At 38.7% G+C, this 20,772-nt stretch overlaps 2 protein-coding genes across 10 annotated transcripts in view; one reads left to right on the top strand and one right to left on the bottom strand.

Annotated features, from left to right (window-relative positions):
* Positions 1–10,384, top strand: part of LOC120634465 (titin-like) — a 35,858-nt gene extending 25,474 nt beyond the window's left edge. Inside the window, exons 13-21 of the mRNA XM_039905068.1 lie at positions 33–182; positions 1,424–1,867; positions 3,374–3,536; positions 4,113–4,242; positions 4,820–5,097; positions 6,476–6,539; positions 6,987–7,080; positions 8,140–8,347; positions 10,247–10,384. Of these exons, the coding sequence (XP_039761002.1) occupies positions 33–182; positions 1,424–1,867; positions 3,374–3,536; positions 4,113–4,242; positions 4,820–5,097; positions 6,476–6,539; positions 6,987–7,080; positions 8,140–8,347; positions 10,247–10,323 (1,608 nt within the window). The 3' untranslated portion in view covers positions 10,324–10,384. The remainder of the gene's footprint in view (positions 1–32; positions 183–1,423; positions 1,868–3,373; positions 3,537–4,112; positions 4,243–4,819; positions 5,098–6,475; positions 6,540–6,986; positions 7,081–8,139; positions 8,348–10,246) is intronic.
* A 7,039-nt stretch (positions 10,385–17,423) lies between these two features.
* The window catches only part of LOC120634427 (plasma membrane calcium-transporting ATPase 3), a 281,705-nt gene continuing 278,356 nt past the window's right edge, over positions 17,424–20,772 (bottom strand). For 8 of the 9 annotated variants that reach the window (XM_039904955.1, XM_039904960.1, XM_039904959.1 and 5 more), the window contains one exon: positions 18,968–19,177. In XM_039904955.1, the coding sequence (XP_039760889.1) occupies positions 18,968–19,177 (210 nt within the window). Of the gene's footprint in view, positions 19,178–20,772 lie in introns of all 9 variants that reach the window. The other variant, XM_039904957.1, reaches the window with a different exon arrangement.

Raw genomic sequence — 20,772 nt, forward strand, 5'->3', positions numbered from 1 at the left:
ATCAGCGACAAGTATTTCATGTTTCTTTCTAGGTACAACCGCAACCAGTGAAAGTGTCTCAGGACATACCATCGTTGCTAGTGCCAGTCGTACCGCCAGCACGCATACCGATACCGGTACTGGATGAGTCCAACATGTCCCAGGCTTCGTCCCAGGAATCCGTATGCAGTATTAATGCAAAAGTGAGTCATCATGTACGTTTTCTTTTTAATTTTTTTTTGACGGACCAGGCTGATGGCCCGCCTATATACAACACTTCACAGGGCATTCAAGGAGCATGTCCTGCAACGTGCCACCCTGTGTCCATAAATTTGAGGCTCATGAGAAGGGTTTAGGCCGTATTCCACCACTCCGGCCCAGTGCGGATTGGTGTTAACAAACGGTAATGACCTGGTTGTGAGGACTTCGGCTTCGCATTCGGGGGGACGAGTTCGGGCACGCATCTCTTACTTTCCTAAGTTATGAGCGTTTGAAGCAATTGAATATCACTTGCTTTGACCGTGGACATCATCATGAGGAAACCTGGATGTCTAAGAACTCTCCATGACTTTCTCCAAGGCGTGTGAAGATCACCAATCCACATTAGGCCAGCGTAGTGGTACTACGACCTAAATTGGTTGCCCCTTCTCACTCTGTGCTCTATAGTGGGTCGGTACCAAAAATGCTGAACTGCAGAAGTACTGAATGGAGCAACACAAGCAAAACGCGCTCCAGTCAGTTTTTATATAGTTATTATTGACGGACGAAGTAAATATATTGTTTGTTTGTTTGTAAAGCACACACATTTACTAAAACAAAAAATTAACAAAATAAAAGTAAAAAAAACTTAAATAAACAATTTGCGTCCAAAGGCGGTCTTATCGCTAAAGCAGTGTTTATAGGCGATGGTTCCAATAAAAACCAGGTTTTCTAGGTCCGTCAATTATCACGATTAAAAAACCGGTTTTTGTTGGTTCAATGACCGCCACCTTTCGGTTCAAAGGGTTAAGGTTGTAATCCCCTTTTGATCGCAAGCTTGGTCATTCTCGAAATTTTCTTTTGTGCATGTGATGCAGTATATTATTTTGTTCCACTACATATTAGACCTTCAGTAGTGATGATGCAGTCTAAGACGGTAACGGGCTAACCTGTTTGGGGTATGGCAGTTATATTAAACGCACACCCCTAACCGGTGTCATACCGGAAAGGCACGTCTTTGTCGGCAGTGTAGTAACTAGTATCTGCCGAAAACTCCCGCCGAACGAGACCAGAAAAAAATCAAAAATCATAAAATCCTAAATTGTCTTCTGCCGGCGATCGAAACAGGCACCTCCCACTTAAAACAGCAGCGTTCACCGCTGCGCCAAGAAGGCCGTTACAATTATGTTTTTTTTCAATATTTATCATTATAAATATTAAAATATATGTGTTATTCGTATTCTAGGATGCGCCAATATTTTACGAGAAAGATGAAAGCCATCTCCGGCCATCCTCCCAGAATTCTAACTACAGTTTCAACGATGTGATTAACGCGAGCCAAAACAACCTTTACCAGAAAGACATAGAGACGATAACTGCGCATCAAAACGTGCTCTACGACAAAGAAATAGGGATAAAAGTAGAACAAAGTCTATATCCGAACAAAATAGAGTCACTTTCTGGTGATTATTCTAAGAGTTCTGCCACTCAAGTCGATTATAGCAAAATTCCTGCAACTCGAAGCGATTATACCAAGAGGATAGAGGTGACTACAAGCGAAATTGGTCTTTATCACAAGGACGTTAGTGAAAATGAATGCGATGACAAGTACGGGGAGAATTACGAGGCCGGGAATTACGAGATGTACGAACAGATGGCTATGGCTTATCAGAGCGATGTTGCTAGCAAGGTTAGTAACCATACATCCTTTAACATCACACAAAATCTATAGTATCTTTGTAAGGATACTTTAGTTCTATGAAAAAACGTGATTTAGAGGAGACCGAGTTCGATCCCCGGCATGCACCTGATAACTTTTTGGAGCTTTTTTTTTTTATTATATTAACGATAGGCCAGCGTTTGACGACAATCATGCCCGTTAGAAAGCAATGATGAGGTCTAGGTTGGAGCACGCTTGCCTAGGAAAAAGCCTATTCACTCTAGCCTTGAAGGTATTATACGTGGCAGAAAACACAGTTGCCGGGAGGGCGTCCAATCTTAGCGGCACGTATCAGAAACGTAGATAAAAAAATTGGTTGTCTGTAAAGTCGGCTTACTGACGATAGTTGAAACTGACAACGTCGTAAGAAAATACTGATGGAATGGTTGCATTTTTCAAAAGAAAATTTTTAATTTAATTTTTTGATAGATATCATCGTTGCTATAAACAATGGACACCACATTCACTTTTCACTGCACTTCATCCTTGCCGAAAACATGTAAATGTATTATTGTATAGAAGCTGTCCACGCGGACGCATCGCTCACTCAAGTAGGAGAGAGACAGATGTCGAACGCGGAGGCCGACTGTGCCTCTTTGTCGCTCGTTCCGCGCTCTCGCTTGCACTTCAAGCCTTGAATGGAACGCCTCAGAGCGAGGTAACTCCGCATACGTAATGTGTTTCGTGCGTGCAGCCGGCTCCATCGAATTATAAGACGTTGTCACGTCAAAACGTTTCGTGCGTGTTGATGGAATATCAACCACACTATGTGCCAGCTATGTGCGTTTTTAAAGCTTTTAAAAAATATGACTTGCTTTAACGGTCGAGGAAAAATCACGAGGCAACCTGCATGCCTGAGAGTTCTCCACGATGTTCTCAAACGCATGTGAAGTCTACTTATCCGCACTTTGCAAGCGTGGTGGACTACGGCCTTAACCCTTCTCATTCTGAGAACAGTGCCCTTTAGTGGACCAATAATACATTGATGATGACAAATATTAAATGTGTACATTCTATTTTCCCTTACATGTCTTATTCTGTAAACAATAATTCAATTACTTTTTAGTGAGTTTTGAAAATATTAGACAAATAAAAGCCATAAATTCATAAAATTACAAACAATATCTCTTTTTATATTATTTGTTTTTATTTACTTCAACACTTTTGTCTTCCTTCTATTTTTAAAACATACAATACACTAAAGAGTATTGAAAAGATTGTTTATATACAAGACAGGTTAGGAATAGAGCATCATGCCACGAGTAAATGGCATTTTACAGTCCAGGCGGTTTTTGGCTAAATTAAAAATGGTCCATCTTCATACATATGAGTTGCAGTGAGGTACATACCTAACTCAATAACATCATAAATAAACACAAGCGCCGTAATTTTTAATATAACACGCGTGATGTAATAAGGTCTAAATTACGAGCTAGTGTGATGAAAAAATAGTTATGGACTCTTCGACTTTAATAGCAAAGGTCGAGAGGTGCAGCGGATGCTAAACTACAAGGCGAGGGTGGAACTCAACGCATCGAGACTGTGGTGGGTGCGCGCACGCACGGCGAGATCAAGTGCGACTGGCGGGCGGGTGACGCGCCCGCCACGCCACATAGCTCGCAGCGACCATCCCGGTGGGGTGAGTTCTACTTATTAAACATAGTAGTTTATCCGATCGACAGTTAATCTAAGCATTATTAAAAATAATTGAGGTTTACTACACAGAAATTTAAAAGAAGCTATCAAAAAAAGTACCCACTTTTTTTTTGGTATTTGAAACGATCGCAATCGATTGAATTAAGATCGCCGCCGCATCGCGCCATTCGCTCTTGATATAGGGTGGCTCTTAAACACTAAACAACTATTTCACTTAACTTATTAATATTTTATTGCTCATTAATTTTTTACCAATGAATAGTAGAAATTGTACGGGACAATATCTGGACAAAAAATTCAGCGTGCATAACCATTTTCCTGAAAATAAACTGGTTTAGCCCAACCAGGAAAGCAAATCCAGGACCGCGTGCTGATGAACATGGTAACCAATAGAACGAGGCAGTTTACATGCATGCTGTATGTATGGAGAAACCCTCAGCACAGTAATATCTACCTTCTAAGCATATCAGAGCATTATTTATGTACCCACCACGCTGCTTCAATGCGGTTTGGCGTGTTTACAGTGCAGATTGGGCTCTTATCTCAAAATTATCCTCAGGTTTGAAGCCCGGGGAAGTGAACATCGTGCTGACAGGTGACGGCAGTCAGTTCACACAGCAAGACGCCCGTGAGGCTCAACCCGTGTACCACATACCGAGCATCGCCAACCGCACCGACACCAAAACAGAGTATGTAAACGATTATTATAAAGTAGCGTTACCAACAAACTAAAATTCCTAATTCAAATTTCAAGTACAGATTTAAAAAGTTCGAATTTAAAAATGAAATTTCAAATTCGAATTTCAAATTTCAAATTCGAATTTTTAAATTCATATTTCAAATAACAAGTTTCAAATTCAAAGGCGATTGGGCAATTCGGGCCATAAACTGATGAATTTCTTAACGACAAGGCTGCTTGGAAGCCGGCTCAGCTCTCATCACTCACAAGATAGTGAATTTAAAAGATTGTAAAGGGTAAAATTATGTTAAAAACGAAGCAATCTGCTGAGTTTCTTGCCGGCTCTTCTCGGTAGATGGACTTGACGTTTCAAAAATGCTTATAAACTGGGCCTACTTGAAATAAATGAATTTTGAATTTCAAATTAAGATCTGTATCTGTAACATATTTTCCAAATTAAATTTTGATTGATTGATTAATTGCCGATGATGATTACTTTAAGGATAATAAACCCAGCATAACTATTCCAACGTTGTGCCACTTTTTTTAATGAGGAGGTTTAGTATTAATATTAAACTAAAGTTTAGTTTCAGCTACGACGAAGCCTACATGGATATGTATGGCGCCGCCGACCGCCTAGTATACGGCGACTGCTTCAGCGAGAAAATCGACGTGTCCACCATTATCACGCCCATTTCCCTGAACATCCAACCCGCTTCCCCCAATAACAGCCCAGTTTCCGGTAATATTCAGCATATTTCCCCTAATATCGTACCCATTTCAGAGAATGTCCCTAATGTTGTTAAGAAGGAAAGCAGGCCGTGTTCTCTAGATGACAGAATTAATAAGGTGTTACAAGAAACCGGTGAGCATTAAAAATAATATATAAAGAATCGGTGATAGCCCAGAGGGTCCTCGACCAATCGAAAGTGAAGCCGAAGTCCTTTCGCGGGTCCGAGTTCAAATCCCAGCTTCTTCTAAGTTGTGTGCGTTTTAAGGAATTTATATATCATTTGCTTCAACGGTGAAGGAAAACCTACTGAGTAAAACTGCATGCCTGAGAATTCTCCATAATGCTTTCCAAGGTGTTTGGAGTCCACCAATGACCGCATTGGGTCAGCGTGGTTGACTACGGCCTTAACACCTTCTCATTGTTAGAGGAGACCTGTGCCCTGTATTGGACCCGAAATGGGTTGATATGATGATGATTTTTAAATAATAAATAAATATACTATGACAATACACACATCGCCATCTAGCCCCAAAGTAACCGTAGCTTGTGTTATGGATACTAAGATGAGTGATAAATAGTTTTATGATTAATACACATAAATACTTAGAATATACATATAAACACCCAGACACTGAAAAACATTCATGTTCGTCATACAAACATTTTCCAGTTGTCGGAATCGAACCCACGGCATTGGTCTCAGGAAGCAGAGTCACTGCCCACTGCGCCAGATGATTTGAAATAATATACTAGTTGGATCCTGCGGCTTTCTCAGCGTTGTAGTTTTTGGAAACTAACCCAGGTTCTTCGACCACTTTTATTAAGGTTTTTTGCAAATCCCGTGGGAAACATTTTTCAGCGATAAAAAGTAGCATGTATGTCAGTCTCGACGTCCTCTCAACTAACTATACCAGAACTCTAATTGGTTGCTCAAACAAAGAAACTCACTTTCGCATTTATAATATTCTTCTTCTTCGTCGTCGCGGTAACCTCTTGGCTGGGAGCCCTGGCCATCTATGCCAGCTTTATTTATTAAGGCTCGCAAGGCGGTACGATCTTGACCCTTTCTCAATAAGTGCATGTACAAATGCTGTCCATCTAACGGGTCGGTACTCTTCCTGCTTTGTTTACCCTCCACGTGGCTCGTTATTAATGAGGCGTTCTAGACAATCGGGCCACGGGTTTTATAAATTTAAATATACCCTAACGAATAAAAGGTATCCTTTGGAAACGATATTACTGCAGATGTTGAAGAATCTTTTTTAATCATTAATATAGAATCAATTACACACATTATAAATGTGTAACAAAATAGCCCGTAAGCAACATTATATTGTACTCGTACTTATAAGTAATGTGGAGAAATAAATAAATCATTCATTCATTCATTCATTCATTCATTCAATTAATTTAGTAGTCTGTTGTGATATTCCTGGTGAATTCATGTCTACTGAAAAGATGCTTTTTGGTCCTTCGATCCAGATAAATTCAATGTGTATTCTTATTTCAGTGTTGGGCGGAATAGCAAATGAAATCGATGCTGACAAGGACTCTTCCGAAAAGGGAAAAGCCAGGTAAGATTCTAAATTTTTATGTAATTTTATCTGTTGTTTGTTTATATTGCTGTACTAGCGGGTCCCTCGCGACTTTGTCCGCGTATAAGTCAACAAATGCGTAAACGGTTAAACTTTTATCGAAACTTTAACCGTTTACGCAGCGCACGATGCGAACGCTCTCAAAGTGAAAACAACTCCGATTTTGAAACAATCTTCATTGGTAATATGCTCCTATTGGTCATAGCATGATTATATATAGCCTATAGCCTTCCTCGATAGATGAGCTTTCAAACACTGAAATTATTTTTTAAATTTGTAAAATGATGCTCAGTTTAAAGGCGATGGTTTTACAGTTACCATCAGGTGGCCCATCTGCAAAAAACCACGCTGGACAAGCGGGGATTGGTGGAATTCTTACGATTAATAGGAGGCAAGTTTTTCAACCCACTTTTCTTGTATACACAGGACCGCAACGCCTCGCGTTGTGAAACGCGTCAGTTTCGCAGACGGTTACAAGCCGGGACAAGACTCCGATGTAGAGGAACCACCTACTAAAAAGGTCAGTTGCAAATTCTTCTGTATGTTTTGTGTCTTTGTGTATGTGTGTTGTGTTATATATACATAAGCATTTGCGAACTAATGCTGGTTTTATTCTATGACTGAATATTGTTACGTGAAGATTTGGAATAACAACACCAGATGACTCCTGTAAGACTTTAATCTTCTCTTCAATACAAAGTTCTAGAACACACTGCCAATCGCAGGTCAAAACACTTTACACTTGTTTGACTAAAGTATCACATCTGAAACGTCATCGTTCACTATGGTCCTCATAATAAGTCTCAGAGTTACTGAGCGGGCGATGCAGATATCTATGTCCGAAGTGATCAAATCAGAATTGAGAAGATTCGTAGAAGAACTAAAGTTACCGATATACCTCAACGAGTCGCGAAGCTCGGGCAAAGGTCGGGCCACATAGCTCGGAGAGGCGATGGACATTGAGGACCCAAGGTGTGCGAATGATGAAACCGCACAGGAAAACGCAGCGTTGGTCAGCCCCCAACAAGATGGACAAACGACATCAAACAAGCCGCTGGGAGCCGTTGGAAACAAGCGGCCCAGGACTGTGGATTTTGGATCTGACAACAGAAGACCTGAGAGTATGTCCAGCTGTGAACATCAATCGGTTGGAGTTATGTTGATGATGATCACTTCGATTCGATGGTACTTCACTTCCTTGCATACAAGACTCTCTACACAAATAATATGTATCCTCTATATAAGATTCTGACACAGTTAATATCGAAGAAAAATGGCGGGGATTCGACTTATCTACTTTTTTTTTACGGCGCTTGCCATTCTGGAATTGAAATGCACGTGAATAACAGTGTTCAAAAAAACCACACATCGAGCCGTAAGAATGTGGCGGTCTGTGGCAGAATTGATTAAAAAAACAAAGTAGTGTTATTATGATATTCAGTACAACAGTATACGTGCGTTTGGATGATATAATCGTTATTGGAACATAGCGTGTTTTAATTTTGACAACAAGCTATGAGAGTTGAGATTCTTTGGTAGAGATTTTAAAGCATGGTTTTAAGGGTTCTCTTTGGTGCAGCGCAAGAGGGCGCGCCGCACCGGCAGCGCGTGGCCGTGCCCCGCCTCGCACCCCGACCACGTGCCGCTGTGGGACGCCCTGCCGCCGCCGCCCCCGCCGCCCGGCTCCCCGCCGCCCGCGCGCCGCCCCGCGCCCGCGCTCCACCTGCTGCGCGCGCACCAGCGCCGCGCGAGCGTGCTCGCAATGCCCGCGCCCATGGGCAAATTCGGTAAGTGAGAACGCGCCCTCCCTCCACCTTCTGCGCTATATTACAATCGATATTGTTATCGATATTATACTATTATAATATCGATACAATATTATAATAAATAATCGATTACAATATCGATATTGATATCGATTTTAGTAATCGATTGTTTAAGTTGACGAAGTTGACGTTTCAAAAGTGCGAGATCGATTACGATATCGATTATGATCGATATCGTATACGATCTCGATATCGATTATAAAATCGATTTCAGTAATCGAGTTTGATATCGATTACGGTATCGATTATAATATCGATTATGATATCGCTTTAAGTTATCGATTACGATATCGATTGTAGTAATCGATTACGATATCGATTTTAAAATCGATTATAATATCGATTACGATATCGATTTTGATATCGATTATAATATCGATTTTGATATCGATTATAATATCGATTACGATATCGATGATAATATCGATTGTAGTAATCGATTACGATATCGATTTTGATATCGATTATAATATCGATTACGATATCGATGATAATATCGATTATGATATCGATTTAAGTTATAGATTACGATATCGATTCAATTTATCGATTACGATATCGATTTTGATATAGATTATAATATCGATTACGATATCGATTATAATATCGATTATAATATCGATTATAATATCGATTAAGATATCGCTTTAAGTTATCGATTACGATATCGATTTTGATATCGATTATGATATCGATTATGGTAATCGATTACAATATCGGGTTAAGTAATCTATTACAATATCGATTATGGTAATCGATTTTGTATCGTTATAGTAATCGATTACAATATCGATTATGATATGGATTTACGGTTATCGATTACCGCATGTATTACGATGTCGATTATGATATTGTTTATCATAGTGATATTGCCATCGATTTTAGTTATCGATAACTATATCAATTACGATCTTACAACAACCACGTTACTTTTATCGGCCGATAGGCGTAGTGGGCAGCGACCCTGCTTTCTGAGTATGATATATCGATATTATAATCGATATCATAATCGATATTATAATCGATATCGTAATCGATAACTTAAAGCGATATCATAATCGATATTATAATCGATATTAAAATCGATATCATAATCGATTATCATAGGCGTAGTGGGCAAGCGACCCTGCTTTCTGAGTCCTAGGCTGTGGATACGATCCCCACAACTGAAAAAATGTTTGTGTGATAAACTTGAATGTATCAGTGTCTGGATGTTTAATTGTATATTGTAACCATAAACATATTTATCACTTGTTTTTCAATCAAAACATTGACAGCCTGGCTGAAGACACTAACCTATGAAGAAACTGAGGTGCTTCTTTAGTTTATTTCTATTTAAAATGTAATGGATATAGACGCACTTAATAACATGTACACACACACTCACACACAAACACACACTCACACGCGCACACACACAAACATAAACACACCATACACACCAAGACACACTACTCAATCGTTTTATTTTAATTTTATCTTGTTTTTGCTATGGAAGAGTAAGGCCTCCTGACACAGGTATTTTGATGCTTACTAGGAGGTCTTTACAACATGTATCATTTACAATGTAAGAAACGAAATAAACGATTTTTATTTTTTATTTTTTTATTTTACTTGTTTAGTACCTATAACACAAGCTACGCTTATTTTGGCTGGCGTTGTGTGTATTGTCCTATTTAGAAAATTTATTTATTTATCTTCAATTTATGTATGTTATTCATAGAAATATTTATCCCTTGTCTAGTATCCATAAAACAAGCTACGCTTGCTTTGAAACTAGATGGCGTTGTGTTTATTGTCGTCGTATATTTATATATTTACTTTCGTTTAACTATTTGCTAATTGTCCGTTGTATTTCAGACCCAACGGTTTCGCTGGCTGGCTTCATGCCGCCCGAACCTCCGCCGGGACTCCTCACCTTGCAGTTGAATAACTAAATAAGTTTTATGTGTTAAATTGTGATTTAATTATTGTAAATAAATTATTTTCTTATTGAAATAATGAATTTTATTTGGTAATTTATTACATATATTGATAATAAGACTGACCGTAGATTTCCGCAATCATATATTATATAGATATATATATGTATAGTTTTGTATGTTTACATACTTTTAATAGTTTTTTTCACGGACTTCGTTCGCGTGTATTTTTAATGTGTATCCTCTGAGGCTCTTATCCCTGTCTAAATACTACTTGTCCGAATCGGCCAGGCATTGATAGGAATGATCACTGTTATCAATTTCATTTATTTCGTATTCTATATCGCTTATATCGTTAGCATTCTTTTTTTTATAATTTTTTAAATTTTTTTTTTCTACTGGTTGTACCACGCTTCACTGTGGCACATTTTTTTCGGCAGATGGCGCGGTGACTGGTATAAAAAACAGTAGTTTCGCGGTCGCGGATATGTGACAAATGCAAAAAATAGATAAAAACAATCGATAGATGCGGATTACATATCATGCTAAAATTTCAGCTCGATCGGTGCAATACTTTTTGACTTTTTGAAGCGTACACAAACCAACATAACATTTATATATATATAGAAGATTATTCATTAATCGCTATATAGCGATAAGGCCGCCAAATTGTAGCTTCCACTTTAATTCTTTATTGTGTTCGTATTTCTATAAATTTCCGCTGTGGTGTACAATAAAATAAATTCAAAACATGTCGATCTTTCGTTCTATGATTTATTTATTTTTACATCTTATTAGTAAGGCTAAGGCTGAAGGCGTAATGATATAATAAATGTCTCTTATACTTTCCAGAAAGTATAAGTTTTTGTTACATTCGCAATCGTTATGGTTTCGAGTATCGAAACAGTAACGTCAAAGCAAAATATACCTAATATGACTCGATTTAGAGTCGCAAATTCTGGTTTTATTAATTTATAAGGGCGCTTGCGTGAGCTTAAAAACAACAATGGTGGTGGTTAGAAATGGTCTTATAGTCGTTAAAATGTAATAGGCCCGTTTTGACAATTGTGCAAGACCATAGAATGTAACTGAAAGAAACAATAAAATAAAAATCAGTACAGTGTTTTAAAAAATACGTAAATTTTTTTGGGACTTTAAATAATATGAAAGAATATATCGCGAGTATTCTTTTTGCGCTTACTTCATAGTAGCATGCAATTTATAATTGTTGCGAAACGTTCCGAAAACAGTTACGTTCTCAGTCTTTTTTTTTTTTTATACTAGAGCTGTAACCATTTTTTTACTGAATATCGAAATTAAATATTGTGTAGTTATCTTTACTGCAAAGAATGAGCTTGGTTCTCAAAATGGGTTCTAAATAATGAGTCTGAGTTGTTGTATCTGACCAAGCGGCACATGACTGAAGCTTTCCCGCGCGCACTGCGCAGTTTTTCGTTCCTCATCTTGTAAAGTTGACTGTGCGCTCGTTTAAGTTTGATATATATTGTTTACTATTACGTTAACTATGGCTCTTCTATTTTGGACATTAATTTAAACATAGTGATTTGACTCGATTTTTGTGTTTGTTGTTATATAGTACTAACTCTGTTTCAACATGTTGAAAGTGGATGTATAATCAACAGCCAGTCGCGCGTATTGGTTGTGAAGTTAAAGGAATACTTTGAACGAACGAACACTTTACAATACATAATAATATCAATCAAGTACTGATACAAACTTGAATTGATTTATCGTGAGTATCGAGCACAGTCTTATGGTTCCATAACTAGTTACGTCGTGATGACAAATGTCAAAACGGGCCTATTACATTTTTACGACTATAGTTGCTAAAACTGGTAAATATCTATAGTTAAGTCATTGATTTTTTTAATTTTTCTGGTCTAGTCTGGGGACTACGGCCGTGTTCGGTTACGGTACGAGTATATTTTGGTAACTGCTATACCCATAATAAGGTACCGCACTACCATCTTAGACTGCATCAGCCCTCAAAATAACGCTAGATTACAGTCTAAGTAAGGGCTGACTTGTACCACAGCAATAAATAAAAACAACTCACTTTTTTATAACGATTTCGGAAGCATCCTTAGTATACAGCCTATATCCTCCCTTGTGAGGTATCACGATGGACATGCTCTTGCGCACGGAGTAGATAGAAATTTCCTATTAGGTACGTAAAGCATCTGAAGGGTTTAAGTTACATACCGAATATGTGATTCCCACAATGAATAAATAATTATCAAAAGATATTGTTGAATTATTTAATTTAGCTAAGTTTGCGAGATAATGAGTAGACATAACTCACTCGTTCTGCGCATGCTAGCCCTACAGAATCTATGGAAAACTTCTCCAACTTCTGTTGATTCTGTCAAATTCTTATAACAAAAAAGAAAAATGCAACGCGAGCCGCTAAACAAATTTGTGAGAAATTTGTGGACCTAATGCAGGGTCCTCTGTCATCATCACTTCAACCGATTGGCGTCGACTGTTGGGCATAGGTCTTTTGTAGGGAGTTCCAAAATCCGCGGTCCGCGGTATGTCCACCTCGTCGGGGGTCGGTTACAGGTTCAAATTCAAATTCATTTATTTCAAGTAGGCCTACTTTATATGCACTTTTGAAACGTCAAGTATGTATGTTTGTAGTGACTCTACCACCGGTTTGGAAAGCAGATTCTAGCGAGAAGAGCCGGCAAGGAACTCAGTAGTTGCTCTTTTTCAACATCAACATTTACTATCATTTTGCTATCTTCCGGGAGACGAGAGCGAGGCTGAACTCCTCAATGACAAGGTAGATTGGAAGCAGTTCCAATCTACCTTGTCATTGAGGAATTCATCAAATGTATAGTAACCTCGCTGTACTAGATGCGTTTTTACACATTTTTTAAATGTATGCATTGGTAGGTCAAGAATTTCCTTAGGAATCATGTTGTAAAAGCGTATACTCAACCCCACAAAGGAGTTCTGCACCTTTCGCAGACGATATGCAGATATCACTAATTTATGTCCGTTTCTGGTAAGTCGATTGTTAATTTCAGCTTTTTGTTTATAAAGAGTAATATTTTGTCTCACAAAGACTATATTATTATAAATATATTGCAAAGCTACTGTAAGAACACCTATTTTTCACGAAGCGATTCGCGTGATCCAAGTTAAAATATTGATCGTACCGCTCTTTTCTGTAGTAGGTATAAATATACTTTCAATAACTGCAGCTTTGCCCCACAGCAAGATCCCATAGGACAAAATACTGTGAAAGTATGCGAAATAAACAAGCCTAGCTGTTTCAACATCGGTAAGCTGTCAAATTTTCCTGATTGCATATGCAGCTGAGCTGAGTTTACTCGCTAGGCTTTCTATATGGGTACCCCACTGTAGCTTACAATCTAAGGTCACACCTAGAAAAACAGTGGAGTTTTCCGCGCTGTGTGCTCTGCCTATTGCAACGTTAGCTTCGCGACTCGTTGAGCTATGTCAGTAACTTTTAGTTCTTCTACGGATCTCCTCGTTTCTAATTTGGTCACGTAGATATACTCATAACTCTTTACATCGCGCGCTGAGCTTTCTTATAAGACCCATCGTAAGCGACCGCATTCCAGATCCGTAAGTCTTTACGTAAAAGTGGCAACACTTACTGTTCGAAGAGTGGTCTTCAGGCACTGAAGGATCTTGGACGAAAAGATGTCACCTGGTCTCTGTACTTCAGTATAATAATAAAAGACGTCAGTAAGAGTAGCACAAAGTTGGTTTCAGCGTTTTCAATCCGGAAGTTTTGATGTCAAAGATGCATTTCGCCAATTATTTTATCTATCTCTCTGTCTCTACTCGCTTACGTTTCTTTATTGAGGCGTTATGAAACCGAACCGGTTTTGAAGAGAACTGGTGATGAAAGTAGTTCACGCACGACAAGAACGTGCGAAAAAGGTCGTGGTCAAAGGTTGGTTAGGCTAAACAGTGTCAAAACCCTGGTTTTAAATATTATCGTTAAAATTATGATTGTGGACGACTTTTGTGACTTTGCAGACTGTTCTGCATCGTATAAACCAATGAAATTCTTCTCCTGAAGCTTATGTTGGTGAGAAACATTCATCAGAGGTACCCGCGTCATTCGTTACAAGACTGAAGTTTCGTATGAAGAATACTCACTTGACTTTCTCAAATTCAAAATTCATTTATTTCAAGTAGGCCTAGTTTATAAGCACTTTTGAAACGTCAATCAGTCTGTTTGTAGTGACTCTACCACCAGTTCGGAAGGCAGATTGCACTGAGAAGAGCCGGCAGGAAACTCAGCAGATTGCTCTATTCCAACATCATTTTATAGTTTAACAATCTTTAGAATTTTTCTGTTTTGTGAGAGATGAGAGCGGAGAGGCCTGCTTCCAAGCAGCCTTGCCATATTAAAAGTATAAAATCTGGGGTTTGGGGGTCAGGTTTGTGAAGAAGACTGATTTAGAAGTAGATACTTACCTTACAACAAATCTTATTTAGTACAAACTTTGATATTACCTATTCATAATTTTTGTTTCGGAAGATATTAAAATTTTGTGTTTATTGGTTGTAATAATCTTTGTTTTTCATTTTTTTCTTAATAATATTAGGCTGATTTTTATACTGTATGAACTTTATTTAATAGTAAATGGTTAAAAACATCTTTTTTATTCAGTTAACTAAACCTTACATAATATTATCACTAAGGACGAAAGACGTTTCATAACTAAATAGGAAGGACGTATCTAGTCAGAAACGTTTAGAGTTCTTTCTAGTACCTACCAATTTTTTTTACTAAAAAGAAAAAGAAAAATGAATTTTATAAATTACATTTATTTATTTTTATTTGCGTACATACTGTACTTAAATACACCCTTTTGCACTTCAAAATTGTTATTTTGTTCATTAGGTACCTTGCACACAGCTAATTCCGAAAACTATTTTTTTTTCCTCAGTTTTGAAGTTTATTTAAAAACGCCTTTATTCGTTATGACGTTAGTTAATTATTTTATGTTACGCTCTTTCTCTAGATAAAAATAATCAGCTCATTAGTAATTGTATCGGCGCATGACACGCAAATAATCATCAACTTGTTAAAAGCTCTTCCATTAGGAATAACATTGCCTATGATAATGATTTTATTTCAATGGTAAAAAAAGCTAATTATTAAGACCGATGACTTAAGCTAGAGACAGACTGTACGCAACGCAGCGATGCAAAGTTGGTGAATTGGTGTTCACACTCGTCCCGTACATGTGCAACGTAAATTGACATCAATATATCAAAGGACTTTTTGCTTAACACGTTGACTGCTGCCTAACATTAACAAATACGGTACACGAGTGCGGCAGGATTACACGCTAGGCGTGTTTTCAGCACTGGTGAAGCGTATTCGAAACAGGCGCTACGAGCATGCGGCCCCACACGCCTGGCGTGTTTAAACTTATCGCGACAGCTATGCGGCCTTTACGCAACAGGTGTGTTATTACATCACTCGTATTTTCTCATTTATTTATTGAACAACATGAAAACCCAACACTTGTCGCATTTGAATAGCAATTTGTATTTTTTTGTTGGATAAAATAGAATAAAACTTTAATGTAGTCAACATAGATTTTCTTTTTTTCAAAAATAATCATTTTCTAAAGAGCTTTAAATATAGTGGCTTTATATCTGGTAGGTACACTATTTTACTATATTCAAAATCGCGGCAACGTCAACCTGTGTGTAACTTGTGAATGTCATTTACGAATCATGATAAATAAATAAGTAAAAAAACAGTATTAAATACCTACTTACATACGAATGCGGATTGCCGACAAAGAAGCAAATTTTAAAATAATATGCATTTTAAATATAATAATCCTTCCAGTAAATATACAGAACCATTGTTAAATTTACTTTTAAATTCGAAACAATAGTAACTCATTCCTGAGTAGTTTATTGGTACCGCTGGCCGCACCGATAACGTTTATTTAAGACGATAAGAAAAAATAAGGATGCGGATGCATCGTTTTGTAATTCTGTCGGTATAATGGAATGCAAACCGATATTTATAAAATAAATTATTGACGATACCGATACCAATGAAAATAGTGCAGGCGAACTCAGGCGTACAAATATTAAAAAATATACAAATAGACGTCAAACTTATGTTGCGGATACCTTTACTGCAGAAAAATATTGTAGAGTATGCTAAAATATAGGACGACGATCCTATATCGATATCAATATCTATTTCGCGTCCCTATAAAATATTTTAAAACAATGCAATTATCTAGGTGGGTATTATTTAGTGATCGATGGTATTATACTATTGTTGCAAATATTTGGTCGAAAACATGTTTTTTATATGAACTTGTTAGTTATACGTGTGATGGTCGATTCTCTCGATGGCATGGGAATTATTAAGAAAAACACTCATGTAAATGATTAGATAACTCACAAAACAACGAATTTTAAGTAGGTATACTGTCTAATATATAATAAAACGTAATTGCGTTAACGTTTAACTAATATTTAATAAAACGTACTTGCGGTAACGTATAACAGACTTGTTGCGTAAAGGCCGCTCTAACAGTATATTTAAACAACACAGCGTTTGTGTTTGCCGCACTCGCAGAACGCCAAAAAAACACGCCCAGCGTGTTCGGCCGCATCCTTGTAGGTACATTTATTTTAACACGCCTAGCGTGTTCGAGCCGCACACGCGTTACGTAGTTATCAAACACAAACGTTGTGTTTTCAGCAGCCAACGTGTTAAAGACGTGCTACAAACACATTGTGTTCACATGGACATCCCCCCCTTTTTTGCCAACCTCGACATTGTGTGGATTGTTGAAGGGTTGTGATAGCGTTACATACAAGAGACGAGATATCAATATATGATGTGTAGGAGGGATTAGTTTGTCTCAATAGTATTGAGTAGCTAGGTTAGGTATCTTTCAATCAAGAATGAATAGGCATATTCTGGACAAGTTCGCTCCATCAGAGTCAATCTACCGTTCGCTCCATCGGAACTTAGCCCGCCTGCGGGAATTCCCCGCATGCTGTATATGAACATTCACTTTTCAATCAGAAAGCTGTAGGGATAGGTAAATGAAACGACGGCATTAAAAACAATAAAATAGATTTTCATTTATTGTGAGACGAAAAATACAACAATGGGACTTATCACCTAAAATGGTTAGTGGCAGACTGTCATGTCAAGTCAAAACAACTGGCTGTTACACGCGAGGGCGGCTGGCCCCGCCCTCCGACAGTACAAGACTCCTAATTTATGTCTTTCTTCGGGAACTCGTGGTACGTAACGAATATAACGAAAATATAGCAATATTATACACAAAACGATAACCATGCCATCACTATTCACTGAAACCGTAACTAATATTATCATTTAAACATGTGAACTTTCAATAGTTTTTCATTTTTTAACTAAGTTTTTTTTTTAAAGGCTTTATTGATTCGAAGCTAATACTTGATTACTTACAAGATTGTAATAGTTTAGTAGTGTAGCGCTCTACGCTAGGAACAGCTCGTGCCTCGGAACGCCTACTTCGCCGAAACGTAACAACTCTCAATACCGCTACATGAAACGTTCTATACAAAATTGAACATTGCCGATTGCGAAGTCGCCCGATTTATAATTATTTATATATTACTATAGCTGGGCTGCGCGCTCGGCCACTTCGGTACTCGGCTCAACTCGTCACTAGGTCCATTAAGTACATGCTTACTTTATAAGTCGAAAATGCCACTGCTGCGATCCTACGTCGCCTATGTCTGTGCCGGCGGCCGCCAGGCGCCGCGCGACGGACGCGACGCGCAGCACGACAGTCGCAAGCCGCCGCTCGTGACGCATCGCGCGGAGCCGGGCGACGACGCCTCTATTGCTCGTAGAGAAAGAATGCCAAAATCAATTCGTTACACCGTAGACTATATTTTGTTTAATAAACTTGAAGTATTTATCAATAATCAATAAGTACATTATAATAATTGAATAATTAGTATTTTGTTTCATAAGAGACTAGCATTACAAATAAATACCTTCAGCTATACAATTTAATGTTTATCTTCTATTTAAACATTTTGAAGATGTTTAAAGTGGACTACGTCGGTCCCTGCACAAGAAGCGGAGAGCGGTTCTTGTGTAGAGACTTTTCCGTTGATGCGTCTACGCTTCGAGATATGACTTAAATGTATACTTAGATTTAGGGGAAAGGTCGTAAAAACAAAAAAAAAGTTATTGAAATTTATAACAAACACCTTAACTAATACTTTTCAATAATTTAGTGAAGTGGCGGGCGCGCGCGGGCGGCGGCGTACAAACGACGACGCGGCTACAAATGAAACCTTTATACAAAAGAGGCGCGCCGGGCGCGCGCGCCGCGCTGCGACCAAAGCAATACAAAACATTTCATTCCGTGTAAGAGACGACACGACGCTACGCGAACATTTTTTTTGTTTATTTTCAAAAAACACACGTCCATTCGCTCGTCCTCGCGCTTACATCTAAAATTAATAATTAGACAATATTTTTTTTATTTGTTCAACAGACGCGCGCGGCACGGCGCGCGCGTATAATAATAAAATATTTTCAAAACAATCGAATAATTAAACACACTAGTTAACAATAAGTGGTGCGGTGGCGGGGCGGTTACACGGCGGTCTCGGTGTGGCTGTGGCTCGACAGGCGCTCCACGTCCAGGTCAGCGGGCGCGAGTCCGTCGCGCGCGTCGTCCGCGCTGGAAGCGTGCGAGTAGCGCTTGGACAGCGCAGTCTGCTTGCGGAGCGCCTCCGCCAGCGCCGCGTCCGCCAGCGAGCCGCGCGAGTCCAGCCCCTGCCGGAACGCGTTCACCACGCGGATCTGCGCGCACACGCATCACTCGCCGCGGCCCCGCGCGCGCCGACGGCCGCGTTCGAAACGCCACGCTCAACACACTCCGAGATGGCAGCGAGACAGCGCCAATACGTTTGAAGTAGTATCGCGTGAGGACCGACGCACAACTGGCGAAGCATGAGACTACAGAGGGCCAAGTGTGAGATTATTTACCTAAGTTCATTTATTCGATCGCGTGATTTACTATTGAAAGAACTACAATTATTATGCTATTGAAAGAACGTGACCTAGTTAGAATACTGGGAAATCGTATCGTCACTAAATGGCGCTCGTTCTATACCATAGAAATCGGAGTCAACTTCCATACGATCGATTAATTAAACGTAGATACAAAATCTCACACTAGACGCAAAAATTATCGTGCGACCGGCGCCCGCAGTCACTTGACCACCGCGTTTACGCGTACGTTAATTTATTTTCTACGCCGCAACATATAAACTTCGCGCTTTTGGGTGATTCCAATGAATTAAAATTTTATAGTGTTGAGATTAGAATATATATTTGTCATTGACGAACGCGTTATCGCGGCGACAAAGCGGATGCCGTGCAATGGCCGCCCAGTTCAAAACAAATCTCACGCATTAGAACATTTTCCGATGCACGATGCTTCCGGTCCAAGAGAGGAATGCGCTGATACTCGGGCAATCGCTCTCGAAGCCTCGGGATTCACGTGACAGTTAATTTTCGACTTTATTTCGCCTTGTTGTGAGTTTGCCCTCAGAAGTTCACCCTTTCACTGACCATAATCTGGACCATGGTCTAGTGTGGATAAACGCAGAGTCAAGCAGCGGCCACTGCAATCTCGCAGTGAGTTGAGCGAATACATCAGAGAACTCCTCAGACCTTCCAACAGCCGGATATAAATCGCTATTACGTCATATTAACACCACGCACCACGACGGTATGGTATGTCCGATCCAATCAGATTTTATCATGAACTATAAAATAAGGAATTTAAAATTCTTTATTTTAAAGTTTATGATAGAATCTGATAGGATCGGATGTCCTAGGACTCCCTTCACATATCGATACCATCTGATCTCATAAGAAGTTTAGAATTCTAGGATGAGAATTACTAATTTAGTGTAGCTTTCACACAAAAGGTGTATTTTAGAAGGTGGTACGAAACATTGTATAAGTACATTTCAATTATCAATATAACGGTGTGCAATAGTTATTAAAAGAGTAAAAATGTATATACAACATTAATATACAAAAAAATACATTAATTAATAAGATAGTGATTTAGATAAATAAATAAAAGTGTATACATTCACTCATTATATGTATCCACAAAAAGTAATAATTAAATAATAGATACACATACAATATTCGTCTGTCAGAAGGTACGGGAAGTCCTATATGCCCCTTGTTTTATGTTTCGATTAGAAACGCTGGTAGATGTAGGAACCAATTTCAATTTTCAAAACAAGAAGCATTAGGTTAATTTTGTTCTGATGTAATGGTGTTTCGATACTCGTAAACCATCGACGCTTGCGATTAGTGCAAACTCGCACTAAGGGTGCGGCTTCTTGATGACATTGAAGTCGTAACTACGCGCG

Source organism: Pararge aegeria, chromosome 24 (assembly GCF_905163445.1).
Source record: "Pararge aegeria chromosome 24, ilParAegt1.1, whole genome shotgun sequence".
Lineage (NCBI taxonomy): Eukaryota > Metazoa > Arthropoda > Insecta > Lepidoptera > Nymphalidae > Pararge > Pararge aegeria.